The sequence below is a fragment of the Sorex fumeus genome, unplaced genomic scaffold (assembly GCF_029834395.1).
Source record: "Sorex fumeus unplaced genomic scaffold, SorFum_2.1 ptg000048l, whole genome shotgun sequence".
NCBI classification, from domain to species: Eukaryota; Metazoa; Chordata; class Mammalia; order Eulipotyphla; family Soricidae; genus Sorex; species Sorex fumeus.
The window spans coordinates 9,760,190-9,780,349 of NW_026606105.1; the positions used below are offsets into that span (position 1 = coordinate 9,760,190).

The 20,160-nt window shown below is 39.8% G+C and overlaps 1 protein-coding gene across 9 annotated transcripts in view; it reads left to right on the forward strand.

Moving 5' to 3' along the window:
- Positions 1–20,160, forward strand: part of DGKI (diacylglycerol kinase iota) — a 512,024-nt gene that overhangs the window by 283,538 nt on the left and 208,326 nt on the right. For all 9 annotated transcript variants that reach the window (XM_056123879.1, XM_056123870.1, XM_056123875.1 and 6 more), the window contains 3 exons: positions 9,689–9,802; positions 11,180–11,317; positions 14,968–15,046. In XM_056123879.1, coding sequence (XP_055979854.1) covers positions 9,689–9,802; positions 11,180–11,317; positions 14,968–15,046 — 331 coding nt within the window. The remainder of the gene's footprint in view (positions 1–9,688; positions 9,803–11,179; positions 11,318–14,967; positions 15,047–20,160) is intronic.

Consider the following 20,160-nt stretch of genomic DNA (forward strand, 5'->3'; position numbering starts at 1 on the left):
GGCAGGAGCACAGATGAATGGCTCAGCTCAGGGACAAACGCCCACGTCACTCCTGTTTTTCCTTCCTTCCACTAAGCTGAACGAGAACTCAGCAAACTGCAAACTTATTTTGTTTTGTCTATCCAGATGTTTGTTTGCTTTTTTTTTTTGCCCCCGTGTTGTGATGGAGAATGTGCCCAGTGTCCTTATGTTGCAGTGCATGCACTGATTAACTTGTCAGAGTGCTGGGTGAACCCATCTCTGCCCCCAAGCCTGCCATCTGTCTGCTTTCAGCAGCAAAGAGCAACTCCCTGGTTTTTGCGAAGGTAAAAGAAAAAACCTCCTTTATGGCAGCTTGGAGGCCCGAGGAGCGTCTAAATAGTTCTGCACCCTAAAGGGCTCCGGATCTTTTCTGGTTCTAGTTGTTGTTAGAAAGGCAAGTTTTTAATTAATTAATTAATTTATTTATTTTTAAATTTTTATTAGTGAAACACCATGAGGTACAGTTGTAGCCTTGCAAAGTTTTGTGCTTGGGTTTCAGTTATACAATGATTGAGTACCCATCCCTCCACCAGTGCCCATTTTCTACTGCCCTGATCCCAATATCCCTCCCACCCTCCATCCCCCCCATCCCACCCTGCCTCTGTGACAGGGCACTCCCTTTTGTTCTCTCTCTCCTTTTGGGTGCTGTGGTTTGCAAAAGAGGAATTTAGTGGCAATCATTTTTGGTCTATAGCCTACTTTCAGCATTCATCTCCCATCCTGGGCGGATCTTCCCAGGAACACTCTTTGTTTGGTGCTCCCTTCTTTATCTGAGCTGCCTTTACTCCTAGCATGTGCGGCTGGCCTCCAAGCCATGGGGAAAGGCATTTGTTTTTTACTCTTATGTCTCACAGGGCGTTCTGTGCTGTGTAGAGCAGCCTTTGCTGTTTCTGCCAGTCTGCAGAAGAAACCCTTCAGGACTGAGTGGCCATCAGAGGCAAAAGTGATTTTTAAAAAAATTTTATTTAATCACCATGAGATAGAAGCTTTCATGTTTGAGTTATAATCACACAATGATCAAACACCCATCCCTCCACCAGTGCACATTCCCCACCACCAATATCCCCAGTATACTCCCCCTTTCCCACCCTCTTGCCTCCATGGCAGACATTATCCCCCAAAATCTCTCTCTACTTTGGGGCATTATGGTTTGCAATACAGACACTAGAGGTTATCATGTTTGGTCCTTTACCTACTTTCTGCACACATCTCCCATCCCAACAGGTTCCTCAAGCCATCATTTTCTTAGCGATCCCTTCTCTATTACAGTTGCCTGCTCCCCTTTGCTTATGAGACAGGCTTCCAACTATGTAGCAATCTACCTGTCCTGTGTATCTACTGTCTTTAGGTGTCAGCCTCATGTTATGTTGTTTTATACTCCACAAATGAGCACAGTCCTTCTGTGTCTGTCCCTCTTCCTGACTCATTTCACTTTGCATGCTACTCTCCATGTCTATCCATTTATAAGCAAAGTTCATGACTTCATCTCTCCTGACAGCTGCATAGCATTCCATTGTATAGATGTACCAAAGTTTCTCTAACCAGTCATCTGTTCTAAGGCACTTGGATTTTTTCCAGATTTTAGCTATTGTGAACAGTGCTGCAATGAAAATATAGGTACAGATGGCATTTCTACTGTGCTTTTTGGCATCCTTGGGATATATTCCCAGAAGTGGTATTGCGGGGTCATATGCTCAATTTCTAGTTTTTGAAGGACTGTCCATACTGTTTATCAGAAAGTCTGGACTAGTGTTCATTCCCAGCAACAGTGAAAAGAGTGTCCCTTTTTCCCCACATCCACACCAGCACTGGTTGCTTTTGTTCTTTTGAATGTGTGCCAGTCTCTGTGGTGTGAGATGACATCTCATTGTTTTGATTTGCATCTCCCTGATGGCTAGCGCTGTGGAGCATTTTTTCATGTGCCTTTTGGCCATTTGTATTTCTTTTTTGAGGAAACTTCTGTTCATTTCTTCTCCCCATGTTTTGATGGAGTTGGAGGTTTTTTCCTTGTACAATTTTACTGATGTCTTATATATCCTGGATATTAATCCCTTATCAGATGGGTATTGGGTAAATATTGTTTCCCATACTGTGGGCTCTTTCTGTATTTTGGTCACTGTTTCTTTTGAAGTGCGGAAGCTTCTTAGTTTGATTTAGTCCCATTTGTTTATGTTGCTTCCACTTGCATGGTCAGTGCTGTTTCATCCTTAAAGATTCTTTTAGCTTCAATATCACGGAGAGCTCATGGATAGGGAGGATTAACATTATCAAAATGGCAATACTGCCCAAAGTACTATACAAATTCAATGGGGTCCCTATCAGGATACCCATGACATTTTTCAAAGAAATAGACAAAACACTCCTGAAATTCATATGGAGCAATAAACCCCCATGAATAGCTAATGCAATCCTTGGGAAAAAGAAGATGGGTGGCATCACCCACCCCCACTTCAAACTGTACTACAAAGCAGTAGTAATTAAGACAGCATGGTACTGGGCTAGAAACAGACCTGCAGACCAATGGAACAGAGTTGAATATTCTGTCACAGACCCCCAAATATATGACCACTTAATCTTTGACAAAGGAGCAAGAAACGTGAAGTGGAACAAGGAAAGCCTCTTCAACATGCGGTACTGGGAAAACTGAACAGCTATCTGCAAAAAAAAAAAAAAAAAAAGAACTCTGACCTTTGTCTAATGCCAGGCACAAAAGTCAGATCAAAGTGGATTAAAGACCTCAATATCAGACATGGATCCATAAGGTTAACAGAGAAAAATGTAGGCAGGAAGTGATCTTTCAACTCGAGGTGCAGTGCAGTGGAGATCTGCAGAGGAGGACAGGCTGTTTCCAGGAAACTGGCCTTTGTAAAAGTGAAGAATGAACAAGGGCAAAAACAGCCTCGTCACCGCGGCTAACGTTCATTTAGCATTTCCTATCTGTTGGGCACACGCCACACCTGCACTTTATTTAATTGATGAGAAAAGCTCGAGGAGGGGCCTGGATGATAGGGCAGTGAGAAGGCACTTGGTGCGCATGCAGCCAGGTAGGGTTCTAAACCCCAGCATCCCATATGGTCCTCCTAGCCCCACCAGGCGTGATCCCAGAAAGCAGAGCCAGGAGAGTAAGCCCTGGGCACTGCTGAACGTGTCTCAAAAACAAAAACATAACTAAACCAAAAAAGAGTAAGCTCGAGGAGGCAGGGCTATTATGATCCTTGATTTGTGGTTGGAGGGGGGAGGAGGCGGGGGGATCATGAAGGGTAAGGTTGCCTACACCCTCCCAGCCAACTTGTGATGGGGGGCTGGTCTGTAAGCACGGCTGGGCTGACTCCAGACCCTGAGTCCTGCCTAGATGCTGCCATCAATTGTGCTGTCTCATGAGGAAGATGGTTACTGGGGAGGGATGATGTAGCTTTAGAACAAGGAGAAATATCCAGGAAAATGTATAAAGGAAAATACATTCCCTATCAGCCAGCACTGTTTTTCCTCTCTCATCTCTCTCTCTCACATATCTCTCTCTGTCTCTCTCATCATCTCTCTGTCTGTCTTTCTCTCTCTCTCTCTCTCTCTCTCTCTCTCTCTCTCTCTCTCTCTCTCTTCTCCCTCTCTTTGGTCTTTTTGGGTCATACCTGGCAAGGCTCAGGGATAACTCCTGGCTCTGTACTTAGGAGTTACTCCTGGTCATGATCAGGGGACCATACGGGATGCGGGGTATCAAACTTGGATCAGCTGTGTGCAAGGCAAAAACATTCTCCCTTTTGTACTATAGCTCTGGCCCCTGTCTCATGTTCTTCAGGGAAAAAAAAAAGAGAGAGAATCTTTGCTCTGAAAGTAGGAGGCATTAGCTGACTCTAAGGGTTAATTAATGATTAAATACTATGATTATCTGCTTGCACTCAGGAAAATTAAATATTTGGTTAATTGATTGTTAGGGAAAGGAGACAATATATTTATCCCCTCTGGGACCAGTATATTTGTGAGAGCTGATTGCAGTACAGCCTCATGCCAGCAGGAGGCGATATCTCACTTTCTGTTATCGGATAGAAGCCAATCCCCTGACTTCTGCTTTTGTTTTGTTTGATCATGGCCTGTGAAGATTTTTTTTTTTTTTTTTTTTTTCATTTTTTTTTTTTCCCCCTTTATTTTATTTTATTTTTTTTAAAGTTGTAGATTTACAATTTTTTGTGCTTTGGTTTCAATTATACAATGATCAGATACCCATCCCTCCACCAGTGCCCATTTTCCACCACCATGGATAATATCCCTCCCACCCCCATCCCCCCATCCCCCCGTCTCTGTGGCAGGGCAATCCCCTGTGTTCTCTCTCTCCTTTTGGGTGTTGTGGTCTGCAAAAGAGGCATTGAGTGGCAAACATGTTCAGTCCATAGTCTACTTTCGACATGCATCTCCCCTCCTGGGAGGATCCTCCAAACATCCTTTATTTGGTGCTCCCTTCTCTATCTGAATAGCCCTTTCCTCTAGGATACCCGGCTGGCCTCTAAGTTATGGAGTAATCCTCCTGGTGCTGATCTCAGCTATTCTTGGGTATTAATCTCATACTTTGTTACTTTATATCCCCCAGATGAATGCAATCTTTCTATGTCTATCCCTCTCTTTCTGACTCATTTCGCTTAGCATGATACTTTCCATATTGTACCACTTGTATGTAAATTTCATGACTTCATCTTTTCTAAGAGCTACATAGTACTCCATTGTGTAGATGTACCAAAGTTTCTTTAACCAGTCATCTGTTCTTGGGCATTCAGGTTTCTTCCAGTTTCTGGCTATTGTAAAGAGGGCTGCAATGAACAAACAAGTGCAGATGTCACTTCGACTATACATTTTTGCCTCTCTGGGATATATTCCCAGGAGTGGTATTGCTGGGTCAAATGGGAGCTCAATTTCTAATTTTTTGAGAATCGTCCATACTGTTTTCCAGAAGGGCTGAACAAGTGGACATTCCCACCAACAGTGAAGGAGTGTCCCTTTCTCGCCACATCCACGCCAGCATCGGTTGCTTTTGTTCTTTTGAATTTGGGCCAGTCTCTGAGGTGTGAGATGGTATCTCATTGTGGTTTTGATCTGCATCTCCCTGATGATTAATGATGTAGAGCATTTTCTCATGTGCTTTTTTGCCATTCGGATTTCTTCTTTGAGAAAGTTTCTGTTCATTTCATTGCCCCATTTTTGGATGGGGTTGGATGTTTTCTTCTTGTGGAGTTTAACCAGTATTTTGTATATCCTGGATATCAACCCCTTGTCAGATGACATTGAAGCTAATGGTATCTTCAAAGATGCCACGCCACTGGCCGAGCAAGTGAAAACAGAGATAGATAAATGGGACTATCTTAAACTAAGAAGCTTCTGCACCTCCAAAGAAACAGTGACCAAAATACAAAGACAGTCTACAGAATGGGAAAGGATATTCACCGAATACACATCTGACAAGGGCCTGTGAAGATTTTTAAATTTTGATATTATTGTTGTGCCTAGAGTGGAATGGAGCAGTGAAACCATGAATTGATGATGTGATTTGTTTTAACCAGAAAAACAGAGATCTATTTCAATTACATTTAAGAACATTTCTAGTTCAAATATACCTATAAGAAAATAAAATGGGTCTAGAGAGATAAAGCAGTGGGTGGGTAGGGCTCTTGCCTTGCATATCACTCACTGAAACTTGATTCCTGGCACCCCACCCCACATGGTCCTTTGAGCCCCACTAGGAGTGATCCCTGAGTGCTACTAGGTATGGTTCACCAAAAAAAAAAAGAAAAGAAAAAAAGAGGAGGAGGAGGAGGAGAAGGAGGAGGAGAAGGAGGAGGAGGAGAAGGAGGAAGAAGAAGAAGAAGAAGAAGAAGAAGAAGAAGAAGAAGAAGAAGAAGAAGAAGAAGAAGAGGAGGAGGAGGAGGAGGAGGACAAAGAAGGAGGAAGAAGAGAGGGAAGAGAAGGAGAAAAAGAAGGAGGAGGAGAAGCAAAAGGAGGAGGAGGAGAAGGAAGGGAGAAGAAGCAGAAGAAGGAGGAGGAGAACAAGGAGGAGAAGGAGGAGGAGGAGACAGAGGAGGAGGAGGAGAAAGGAAAAAGGAAGAGGCGAAATGAATAGAATACCTTGTGGGATGAATGGCCGTTTCTTAGACATGACCTTTGTTTCTTCTCTGCACAGGTTTGAGTTAGATCTCCACAAATTACATTGCATTGCTGGCAGAGTCTAGTACTCAATGGTACTTTATATATTTTTTGTTCATCAATCCCTGATCCTTGGTATTTTTGAGTTTTCACATAACTGTAAGTGAACTTTTAACGTCTTTCTTGTAGTATGTTGAGGTACCACTTTGTACTGCGTGTGTGCTTTTAAAATAGGAACTACAACCAGCACCATCACCAGAGCTATTTTTCCCTCGGGCACTGTGTTTTCTTGTGGCTTGTATACCCTTATAAGTCTGGAGTTGTGATGTAGTACCTTGGGAGATGTTGTGCTCTGCCTTTATAGAAGGCAAACACAACTTTAGGCTTCCTATCACCCAAGAGAGTTTTATAGTTTGGCTTGTGATCACTGTGGAAGAGAAAGCGTTCTGAGCTCCTAGCCCTGGGACTCCATATGGTCCCTACTCTGCCACGTCTAATGATTTAGTCTGCAGCGATCACACAGCCTCTCTGCATCTCAGATAATCAATCAGCAAAGTGTCTGGATTTGATTAAGTAAGTCCAGGGTTTTTCCAGTGCTCCACAGATTTTAAAAGTCTGTCCACTGTCTCCAGGATGGTCAGAATGAAGTGTGTTTCTTTTTATTTTCTTTTTAATTTTTATTAGTGAAACACCATGAGGTACAGTCGTAGATGTACAATTTTTTGTGTTTGGATTTCAATTATACAATGATCAAATACCCATCCCTCTACCAGTGCCCATTTTCTACCACCACGGGTCCCAGTATCCCTCCCCCCCCATTCCACCCTGCCTCTGTGGCAGGGCATTCCCTTTTGTTTTCTCTCTCTCCTTTTGGGTGTTGTGGTTTGCAAAAGAGGCATTGAGTGGCAACCATGTTTGATCTATAGTCTACTTTCAGCATGCTTCTCTCATCCTGGGAGCATCCTCCCAACACCCTTTATTTGGGTGCTCCCTTCTCTATCTGAGCTCCCTTTTCCCCTAGAATGTGTGGCTGGCCTCCAAGCCATGAAGCAAACCTCCTGGTGCTAATCTCGGCCACTCTTGGGTGTTAGTCTCCTATTTTGTTACTTTATGTTCCCCAGATGAATGCAATCTTTCTAAGTCTGTCCCTCTCTTTCTGACTCATTTCACTTAACATGATACTTTCCATGTAGTACCACTTGTATGTAAATTTCATGACTTCATCTTTTCTAACAGCTACATAGTACTCCATAGTGTAAATGTACCAAAGTTTCTTTAATCAGTCATCTGTTCTCGGGCACTCAGGTTTTTTCCAGATTCTGGCTATTGCAAAGAGTGCTGCAATGAACAAACAAGTGCAGATGTCACAAAGTGTGTTTCTTTATTTAAAAGCCGCTTGCCGACGAGTGGCAAAGAGCTTGTTCTCGTGCCACACATCCTTCACTTTCAAACGCCAGCCCCACTCCATGGATGTGTGCTAAAAGACCCCCGAACCTTCCAAACTCTCCGACTTCTGTATAAAGAAGTGAGATAAAAATCCTACCTAGCGCACGGAGCTGTTTTTAAAGTATAATAAGATAATTTGTGAGAGAATTTTGCTCCAGGACCATACAAAAGGCAATCAGTATTCTTGTTATTGTTGATTTCTTGAGAGCAGGTATTCTCCCATGCCTACAGCTCAGCCTTGCTCATTTGTTTGTTTCAGAGCTGGAGAAATAAGAGGTAGGGCAGTTGCTTTGCATGGAGGTAGCCCTGGTTTGATCCCCAGCATCACATATGATCCCCCAAGCACCACCAGGGGTCACGTCTGAGCACAAAGCCAGGAATAGCCTCTGAGCACCACTGGTCATGTGGCCTACCTGTCACCCCACCTGAAAGCCAAAGAATAAGTTTTTTATTTCAAACATGGGTCTGGAGCGAAAGCACAGCAGTAGGGTGTTTGCCTTGCGTGCAGCCAGCCCGGCCGAGCCGGGTTCGATTCCTCCACCCCTCTCGGAGAGCCCGGCAAGCTACCAAGAGTATCTTGCCCACATGGCAAAGCCTGGCAAGCTCCCCGTGATGTATTCGATATGCCAAACACAGTAACAAGAAGTCTCACAATGGAGACGTTAATGGGCCCGCTTGAGCAAAAAATCGATGAACAACGGGAGTACAGAGTTTGTTTGTTTCAAAAATAGAAACTAGGCAGTTTTATGTTGAATACTGTGTAGTAAATGTAATGTAAGGTATTCTTTCCAAATTTAAGAAGCAGGTTTCATAGAATGAAACGAATGCATTGTTTAGCAACTTACCGAAGGAAGCAGCAAGATGACAAAACTGTTGGAATAGTAAAAGAAAATGATTATGAAATTAATACTGAAATAACTGATTTTTGTGTTTTGTTTTGTTTTGTTTTTTGAGGGGCCACACCCATCAGTGCACAGGGCTTACTCCTGGCTCTGCACCCATAGATCACTCTTGGCAGGCTCGGGAGACCAGATGGGGTGCCAGGCATCTGGGCCAGCCATGTGCCAGAAATCACCCTATTTGCTGTATACTGCTCCAAGCCCTAAAATTTTTTTTCTGCATTTGACAAAAGTTGTGTAATGCTCATGGAGGAATAAAACCATTATCTTTTACAGTAATCTTGACATTTGCTTTTCTACAGGATAGAAATCATTGCTTATTGTTAAACAGTTCTTAGATAGGCCTGTGAAACTGGACGACATTATAAGGATATGAATATTTCTTATTATTTCCTAGTTTGCGGTAACTCTTCTAAAAAAGCCATAATAAGACTAAACCCTAAATTTTATTTAACTAAAAATATGAAATATGAATATGATCCTAGCAAAAAAGTATCTATTTTCTGTCTAGTTGTGTAATAGGAACCAGGAGGTTCGTCATCCATAATTATGTTTCCATAATGTTTCATTAAGGGAAATATAGGGACATTTAGCAAAACACTACTAATTTCTAAGATGATACCATGGAGGCTAACCATTTAATGAGTACCTGCATAGACCAAGCACCTTATTAAGAACTTCATATACATTTTGATTTGGTTTATAAACAATCTTATGAAGTAAGTATTATTATCTCCATTTTGAAAATCAGGTAAATGAGTCAGTGAGGTTGAACAATTTCATCAAGATTACAGAGCCAGTCTGAAACGGACTTGAAATTCAGTCTGACGCAGTCTGACTTGGAGTCTTAGAATCTCTCCCATGCCCTATATTACAGACCTAGCTCAATTTGAAACTTTCCTAAATGTTAAAGCCAATCTCTACTTTTATTTTTCCATGGTTTTTTTTTTTTTTTTTTTTTTTTTTTTTGCTTCTAAGATAGACCATGCATCGAAAGGATCCTTTCCTTCTAAGCCATTTGGAAACCACCTGAACTAACTGACCTTTTCTGTTTCCTGGCCATGAGATTAAAACGTATGTTTGAAAGTGAGAGGAAGCCAGTCCCTGGAGCTTCGGCCGCCACCTCCTCCACTCGGGCTGTCTTCTCTGTAACTTATCTCTTTCTTCTCTCTCTTCTGGCCCCCATATGCTCGTAGGTGGGGTGGATCCTCTCTATCCTGGATGAACTGCAGCTGAGCCCTCAGCCTCCGGTTGGGGTCCTTCCTCTGGGAACTGGGAATGACCTGGCTCGAACTCTCAACTGGGGAGGGGTAAGATCTGCTCTTGGGGGCAGGGGGGCTGCCATGTCATCCAGCAACAGGGTCCCCAGATCCACACCTGTTCAGACTGCAGGAGAATATACTTCATTAGGGCAAAAAATGTTAGATTTGTGAATCAGCATCCCCAGGCACCATCATTTTACCAGCTCATCCCATGCAGTGAAGCTTAACAGTCAGCAGGAGGAGAAGGGAAAGTTTGAAGTAGAAAACAAAGAGGAGAGGATTAAAACACAGCCTGGGACTATCTGGTTTGGGTGAATGGGCTTCAAGTGTTAGTATACAAATCTTAGGAAGACTTCAGTTGAATCTGACTTGAAGCTTTGGGCAGAATAGCAAATCTGGTTCCGATTTATAGTTTTCCTTTGGGAGAAATTTGTTGGACATTTGATTTTTCTGGTCAGTATCATCATGATCTCATCAGAAGAGGAAACTGATGGTCTCTCTAGCATGGAGCCAGCTTCAGGAAAGCAGAATTAATGAACACAGATCTTCTGTAACAGCCGTGTTTTTAGTAGTACTGAGATCAAAAGAAGGTACTATATCCAAGTATATGAACTTCACCAGCTTTTTATCTGCTAGTATGAAATCATCAATTGGACTGGCTTTCTTGAAAGTCATCTTCAGACCTTGCATATGATAATTAGAAGTTTGTTTCAGTTCACTTCCCGTAGGTGAAAGTTATTTCCAGATCTCAGTTTAATTGACCAGCTATAGCTTTTTGTTTTAAGTAAGTATAGTATAAATAATGAAATATTTATCTGAAGCAACCAGTATACTGCCAGTGTTAATTTGACATCCTATGATTCAGATCAATGATGTCAACATCTTCAATAATCATGGTGTTAATAATGAATCCTCAAAGGGTAGGTAACTCCCTAACAGAGAAATTCCTAAGAAGTTGCTTGCTTTATGATATGGAAGACATTGTGTCCTGTTCCAAGCTTAAGGAGAGGTGATTGAGATGGACTGTTAATAGAACAAATTGTCTATCCAATGATGCCCTCTTTTCTACAAGTCCTGTTTATCCCTCAATTCTGCCAGTAAAACCCTACAGAGTCCTGTTGTGATTCCTAAAATGTAGCGTTTCATCATGGCCCTTCATAATCCAACATGACAGACCAGTAGTTCTTGGTGTCTGGTGCTGGAAAAATTATTTTTAAGCTCATACCTGCTAAGACTAGCATTTCTGTATACATAGCCTATCACTGTTGTCTTAAATTCTAAGTACCTCCAGCAAACAGTGTGGTCTCTTAGTTTTGCTAATTCTGCTATGAAGAGCTCTAGCAGGGGGACACATCCTTGTAGGCAATAGCCCTGATGACAGTGTGCTACTCCAGACATCAGTGGCTGTGTTCTTTGATTCCTCAGGGCTACACAGATGAACCTGTTTCTAAGATCCTTTGCCAAGTAGAAGACGGGACAATTGTACAGCTCGATCGTTGGAACCTCCATGTGGAAAGAAACCCTGACCTGCCTCCAGAAGAACTTGAAGATGGCGTATGTAAGGTTAGAGAACCATTGCTCCAATAGAAAGAATCCTGAGCCATTGGAAGTACATTCATGGCTCTGGAGTCATGTGTTATGAGATAACAGGGTTGTCTTTGAGTTTCTGGCTACCAGGGCTCTGCATGTAATGTCCCAGTGATACAATTCCAGATTTTTCTAAAGACCAAAGCTTTTCACCTACTTTTCCAGAGTTTAAGAAGCCTTATGCTTATGTCTTTAGCTTCCATACCAGATAGATCTTTCAAGTTCATGGCAAAAGTCAACCTATGAGAAAATAAGGATGTAGATGTTCCCAAGTATTGGGCCTAAGCTTTAGTAACAAGATAATTTCATGAGATTTCTGTTCTGACACTAAATATTATTTGTGATTAGGAAGCACTTTTTCTTTTTATTGATTTTTATTTAAATCACTGTGTTTACAAAGTTGTAAATGCAGTTGTTTCAACCATTTTGTGTTCCAACACCACCAGTATGACTTAAGAAGCATTAGTAAATCCGTTTCTTCACTTGGTTGGCACTGAAGATGCCCCAATAAGTGCTCTGAATTAATATTTTCTTTTCAGTAAATGAACTTTGGAATTGCCTCTGACTATTGTCTTAAGTTTCAACTATAATAAAGGAAACAGTGGAAACTTAGTCTTGCTAATGCTAATTTCAAAATAAGCAGAGAAATATAACAAAAGGGCTCTTGTAAAAAATAGCTTTGAGCATCCAACTCACTGTTCCAAGGAGTAATGGGTGTGTCCTTTGATTCATCGGAACTACACTAATGATTCCTCAAGGCTAAATTTTTATTTCAGTTCCACTCAAGACAAAGGGGACTGAGTGATACATAGATTTATGTAGAGCTTCAGTGGAACATTTCTCCCCCTAAGTCCTGGCTTCAATTTCAGATAAATGTAATAGGTTTCTGAGTAACTGTTTCCTACAAAATCATATTCCACAATAGTGTTTTCAAACTTTGGTAGGCATAATAATTTCCAGGTGTACCTTACAGTGCGAGGCCCCAGATTCTACTAAGTAAATGCAGGGTTGAGCCATAGTATCTGTGCTTTAAATGTCGTACCTGTTGGATTAGATTATGACACTGACTAAGGTCAAGGTTTCATAGATATTTCAACCTTAACATTTAATATTGTTGATTAAACCAACTCCCATTTATTCATTGGCTCTATGAATCCCAACCAATGTGGAAGACATTCACATTTTTTATTTGGATAAAATAGAATTAAACTGATTTTGTCTTTTTTTGTTAGTCATTTGGGGGCTACAACTGATGGTGTTCAGGTCTTACTCCTGGCTTTGTGCTCAATGATCACTACTGGCTCTATTCAAGGAACATATGTGGTTACCAGGGATTGAATTTGGGTAGGCTGTGTGCAAGACAAGTGCCTTATCCATTGTACTATCTCTTGGGCCTCTAAATTTATTTTGTCTTATCTTCATCTGCCTGCCTCCTGCTACAGCTTACATTGTGACCTAGAAATTGTAAGTTGTCCACTTAATATCATGATCACTCAGTTGATCTTGAATTTCTAAGACCACAATGTTTTATCAAGTACCATCTTAGAATCTACATATTTCTAACATATTCAACTAACAAAATGTTGGTTAGAAAGCAGTCAAAAGTAGAAAGAAGTGTTCCATATGGAAATTTTAGGGCCTTTTCCTCACCCCACTTAGAATGAATGGTTAGGTCCTCAATTGGAATCTATATTTAATTCTCTTTCTAACTGCTTAAGAAATGGAAAAACTTCTTGAAGCTGCCAGGAGCATTAATCCAGATAATTAAAGGGCTTTGAAAAATGGAATTTTGAGAAGATGTGTAGGAAATCAGGGCAATTTTTTTCCTGGAAAATATGAATAAGAACTTAATAACAGACTAAGTGGGGATATTATTTAGGGAATAGTGACCAGATGTTCTCTTTAGTTATCAGTGGATGCTGAGACATGGGTTAGAAATGCAGCCAAAAAAACATAAATGGTAGAAGCGAACCTATTTGGGCTTTTGGCAGGCTCGCCTGTCCTTGATGTCATTACTAAGAACTGGTGTTTTGTGTAAGTACAGGAACTGGACATTCTCAAATATGAAGCCAGGAGAGAGACATGATTTTGGCATTGATCTCTGCATTTAGTTTCTTTCCCTTTTCTCCAGTCAGTTATAGATGTTTCTAAGCACTTATTCGACTTTCCTGTTCATAAGCTCTGACACTCAGGTCTTTCAATTCTCCATTTTCCTGAGAAAAAAAGATAATTCAGTTTATTTCTTTCTGAATTAATCTGCCTTGCTCTCTCTTAATCTCATTTCTTTCTCCTTAATGGAACACTTATTATTTTGGTCAAATAGGAAATATTACTGATCAAGGGACATAGGATTGAACATATATAATAAATTAACTTTTGAAGTCTTTTTAAAAAATTTATTTATTATTTATTGGCTTTTGGGGTCCCACCCGGCGATGCTCAGGGGTTACTCCTGGCTCTGCACTCAGGAATCACTCCTGGTCATGCTCAGGTGACCATATGGAGTGCCGGGCATCAAACCTAGGTCACCTGCATGAAAGGTAAATGCCCAACTTGCTGTACTGTCAGTCCAGCCCCTACTTTTGAAATCTTGAGGGTGAACTACTTTTTTTAGTTTTGTAGTGCCAAATATCAAACCCAGGTCTCATGCATGCGAGGCCTGTACTTGACTGTTGAGCAGACACTATCTTTAGTAGAAGAGCAGACACTTATCTTTAGTAGAAGAGTGTCTTTCTATCTGGAGATAAATCTGATTATGATTTGGAAACATTATACAAGCAAATATAAAATTATCTCTCTAGTTACAGAAAGAAATGGAAAAACCAACATCTCTCTCCTATTATATCCAATCTGCTTTTTTCAGTTGTTCTAACATTGAACTGAGTCATAGAAGTCACATCAGTTTTGCCATTTGAAAGCAAGATTTCAGATGCTGATTTTTTTTTTCTTTTAGTCACCTCATAAGAGGGCATTAGGAAGGAAAGCTAAGACTTAAATTTGGATATTTAGCAGTCTTATTGAACAGACAGGTTTTGTTAGATTATGTAGGAATGTGAATAATACTGATACAGTTTTCCTTTCCTCCCTACATTGAGAGTAGCTGAATTGCTGCCAAATTCTTATTGCTTATATGAATCCCGCCCCCACTCCAAAAAAAAAAGTTTGAAAACAGGTGGAGTACGCCCATCAAATACTCGTTTTGAGCTGCAACATTAAAATATGAACAGAAATCCTCAGTGAAAATAGATATACTGATATAGTAGATTGGACATAATCTTGTCATTGAATTTACTTCGTAAAGTTGCTTACTCTCATTCTTTGTGTTACTGATGACATCTCTTAGCTTAATATAGTTCTTTAGTATATAAATAATTTCTATTGCTCTTCCTGATTTCTTAAATTATTTAAAAGTCTTGGTTATTATCTGACTAGAGGTTTCCTAGTGAGTGAATTGTGTCAAATGTCAGTTCCTGTATGGGAACACCTTCCACCCCAACTTTGTCTCAAGGGACTTCTTGCTCCCAAGGACTTACCACAGGGACAGGTGTCTGACTTGAGGCTCGATTGCTCTCTTTCTGCCCCAGCAATGCATCAGTTGACCTTGGCCTTTGTGTTCATCATTGCAGCTCCCCCTGAATGTTTTCAATAATTACTTCAGCCTTGGATTTGATGCCCACGTCACACTGGAGTTCCATGAATCCAGAGGTGAGGACAGCGTCCCATTTCCATCTCCCAGGGAGGGAGTTTCCAGCAGGTGTTTTGCATGTTCCCTTCTGTTTGCCTATCACTTGGGTGTTGATGGTGTTTGTCAGTGTTGTTTCGTTTTAATCTTCAGGGTGACCCAGGTAGCTGGACATGACAGGGACTTCTTGCAAAATGGGATTTGGAGACGTAGCTGTTTAAAGTCTCTGAAATGGTAGAGAGGAACAGATACATCAACACTAGGTCTCTGCTTCCTCCTAATTGGACAGAAATGGTGAAGTTAGTGAAATACTGAGTTAAAAAACAAAAGTATCCCCCTCCCCCCCTCCAAAAAAAAAGACATGTCATTGAGATACTCATGGCTTCTTGAACAACAAATAATTAAATTTCAAAACTTTATAGCCAAGGTCACTAAAATCTGGAAGAAAAATCACACAGTCAATCCTGAGTGTGATAAAGGGGGACTTAAAGCATCTTGGAGTAACAGAGAAGTGATTGGTGATTCTGGTTTCCGGAAAAGATTTGACGGGAATTGGGTTGGGGTCGGAATGGAGTTCTATCTCGTCTTGGTGTATCACTGAGGATGGGTGAGACTCTGAGATAATTCCCAGTGTTAAGAGATGGAGTGAAGGTTGTAGGTAAAGATTTTTTTAACGCAATTTCTCTCAAACTGTCTTCTTGTTACTATGTTTATACATGTATCCGTGACTGTTTTCTACCTATTTCCTTATGAATACGTTACTATGTAATCCAAATAATGCTAGGCTTTATATTATTTCATTTTTATCTTTATCTTAGTTTATTTTTTAGATAAATCTCACAAGTGAGGGAAGATTTTCATTTTTTCCTTCTAGCTACTATACGATTAAATATACATGGTTTTAGCAGTAATATTTACAATGTGAGTTTTCAAGGCTAAATTTCAAATGATTAGATTCCAATAATGTCCAGAAAAAAATCTGCAGACACTTTTATGAACATAGACTGAGGATCAGAACTAGAAGGTTGAGGTTCTTAGAGTACAAAATAAAGTGAGCTTTGAACATATAATTCTCTTAAATTGAGTTATTCACTTTGGTAGACGTCAGCAGTCAAGATTTCTGAGGTTTGGTACTTAATGCTGTGCCAGACAAAAGTAATAGTGAAAAGGAGGGAGAGCACAAAAGGGAATGCCCTAAAACAGGGGCGGGGTGGGATGGGGGGATGGGAGGTTGGGAGGGATACTGGGATTATTGGTGGTGAAGAATGGGCACTGGTGGAGGGGATGGGTACTCAATCATTGTATATCTGAAACCCAACCACAAAAATTTGTAAGTCTACAACTGTACCTCATGGTGTTTCACTAATAAAAATTTTAAAAAATAAATTTAATAAGAAATCAAAAAAATAAATAAAAATAAAAAGCAATAGTGACTGAAGAAAGGGTTATAATTTGGCCTTTCTTTCTAACACTCATTACGTTGCAAATAAAGGCTGATTGTTAACGAAGCATGAAATATCAAATACCCATATTAGAAATATCACCTCACACTCCCCACCTCCCTGGCAAGGATGTGTACTAAAAACTCAGAGGGTATTACACTGAGGTCAATGTTTATAAGCTGCTACTCTTCATGCAAGTAAGGAAAATCAGTTTGGAGAAATAGTGAAGATTGGTATTCATTTTATTACCCAATTTTCTTTTTTGTATTCATCATCAAACTTTGGGATCTGGGATTCTTAACAAAAATTCTTAAGTTTCTTAATAATACTTGCAAAGTAATACAATTATTCCTAGTGTGTGAAGCTCCCAAAATAGACATTCTGGCATGAAAAGAAACCTAAGTGAGTAATAAGTCGCAAAAAAAATGTAGCTCATTCAAGGGAGCCTAATATTTTGTCTAATTAATTTGAAAGTATTCTTAATGATTCATTTCCTTGTTCTCAAAATTTCCATGCCTTCAAGTGAAAGGTGATCAGAAAGATATCAACATAGAGAAACCAGGTCTAGAAGAGAATTTTTGTGCAATAGTGAATTTAAAAAATTTTAAAATATACTCATTGTGGTGTGTGTATGTGTATGTGTGTGTATTGTTTTATATGTATGTGATTATAAAAAAGAAAAAAACTGTTAAAATATACCAAACATTATGCTTTTTCTGTTTTATTGCTGAGGCTTGGTACATATCCTTTAATGTGATTTTAAGACATGAATTTGCCCAACAGGTTAGGCAGAGCCATGCTGAAAGTAGACTATAGACCAAACATGATTGTCACTCAATGCCTCTTTTGCAAACCACAACACCCAATAAGAGAGAGAGAACAAAAGGGAATGCCCTGCCACAGAGGCAGAGTGGGATAGGGGAGATGGGGGATGAGAGGGATACTGGGATCAGTGGTGGTGGAGAATGGGCACTAGTGGAGGGATGGGTATTTGATCATCGTATAATTGAAACCCAAGCACAAAAATTTGTAAGTCTACAACTGTACCTCATAATGTCTCACTAATAAAAATTTAAAAAAATATACAAACAAACAAGCTACCAAAGAGCTGATATGGGAGAATTGATAGTGATTAGGGTAATAGAGTATTCAAGAAAATCAATAAAGGTGGTAAAAGATAAACAACACAGAGTAGTGGGACTATTTTTGTTTGGTTCATATAGACCAGAAGACCAGAAGTACAGACTTTTTGTATCTGCATATCTATACCTTTTATATTAAGTAAAAACAATTCTTTATGGTAAAAAAGTATAGATGCTGGGGCTAATATTTTTGTGTGTTTGAATTTAGACCACAACTACACTGCTCAGGGCTTACACTGGCTGTGTGTTCAGGGATCTCTCCCAGCAGGGCTCAGGGTACCATATGGGGCACCAGGGACCGAACCTGGATTGGCTGCCTACAAGGCAAGACCACTGTACTCTTACTCTGTCTCTGATATTCTTCTTAAAAACTTAATCTTTTGTGTGGTTAGTTATTCAAGAAATACAAAGCTCCATTGCAGAAGGGAAATAAAGATAGAAAGATCACATTACCAATAAGAGTTTATTATTTTTATTATTATTACTAGTAGTATTAGCTAGAGCAATAGCCAGTGGGTAGGGCATTTGCCTTGCATGTGGCCGACCCCGGTTTGATCCCTCCCTCCCTCTTGGAGAGCCCGGTATCCTGCCGCATGGCAGAGCCTGGCAAGCAAGCTCCCCGTGGCATATTTGATATGCCAAAAACAACAACCACAAGTCTCACAATGGAGATGTTACTGGTGCCTGCTTGAGCAAATCGAAGAACAATGGGAAGACAGTGCTACAGTGCTATAGTAGTATTAGTAGATAATGACTTTACTCAGGTCAACAAGTTTTATAGTTGAAACTTAATCACTTAATCACTTAACTTCCCGTTAGTCGTCGATTTGCTCGAGCGGGTGCCAGTAACGTCTCCATTTGTCCCTGTCGCGTGCTAGTGTAGCCGAATGGCATCTGTTCGCTCCGGGAACATGAAGGGCCTCAAACCGATCGTTCATGATCTTGACGAAGAAGTCTGACCATCTGGTAGGTGGGCGGCCACGCGGTCTTTTGACATCCCGTGGAATCCAGTCGGTAACAGCTCTAGTCCAGCGGTCGTCTTTAAATCTCATTACGTGACCAGCCCATCTGATTAATAACTTAATAACAATCAAATATAGCCCTTCACAGTTTGAAACTGCATGGCAAATTCTGTTATCATTTACCATAAAATACTTAAAGGGTGATGACTAAGAACCATCTACAAAATGAATTGGGCTTTAATAAAACAACCTATTATCTAATAGTTAAGTTAATGCATGGGATTTCACTTAGGCAGAATAGTTAGAAATTTAATTGTAATGTGAGGTTTTGGCCTAGACATTAAATACTCACATTGGCATGAGACAAATGAAGATTTTTTCATTACTCCTTAAACTACTTTTTTTGAAGAAGGGACAATTAGGCTGATATTCTTTGAGGCAGTTTATTGGTAGGTAAATGCTTTTTAGATGCTATCTGAAATTTGGCAAGAAATAAAAATAATCTTAATATTTTGGCTGACTTTGTATATAAAGAATACAATGAATTTTGAATAATCTGTTTCTTTATTTGATTAGAAGGAAGGCATACTTTATTTTGATTAGAGAAGAGAGATTTTTCTTTTAACTTTTCTCAAAGTCGCTAATTCACGCATGGTTGAGCTGTTGTTACTTGCATATCAAAAAAGGTGCAGTCATTTGGAACATAATTTGTAGATATAATAGGCTTGGTCATTTAATTGTCAGTTGGAGTGTTGCCCAGTACTTTAAGCTTTATTGCTTTAGGAAAGGACTTGAGGAAGTACATTAAAATATTCCAGTCTATTAATGTACAGTCATGTTAACAATGATTATGCTTATCAGGTGGCAAAGTTGGGTCTCACTTTGCAAGCTATATGGATTAGATTGTTATTTTTTGGACATGAAGGGTATTAAGTACATCAACCATTTAATGTGATATTAGATTTAAATTTTACTACCTGATTGAATTTGTTTATTATACAGAGGAGTTGAACCTTATGCTGCAAGGTCAAGGAAATACAATTAGACTCCAGAGGAGGCAGCTTTTAAATTTGATTTAAGATTTTGTATTTTCCTTTTATATACACAGACATGCACATCAGCATGTTTCAAATGACGTGTTACATGATTCACATAAATAGCTGACCAATTCCTTCTTAAAAAGTATTATTTGCAATAGTTTGCTAAATTTCACTATTACTGCTTTTTATTTTATTTATTTATTTTTTTGTGAAGGATACAGCCAGCTTTTGCCTAGCATTGAGACTCAAGTATAGTTTACTCTTGAGGAAACTTTCACTAAGGGTTTCTTTCTAAAACCTTTCTTCTTCTTGAGCTTATGTACCGTAAGTTTTCTTCAAGTGTCAATTATACCCGCATCTTAGATATTCTTTCTTGTTATACTCTTCATACGCGACTTTGCCACTTATGACATAGATATCTTTTTATATATAAAGTGAAATTTTACCTTTTCATACCCCTCTCCCTACTAAATACTAAAAAACCTGTTTTTCCATTCCCCCATTTTCAAGTCAGTGGCTTTTCCTATAGGTGTTTGTTGTAGTAATAGACT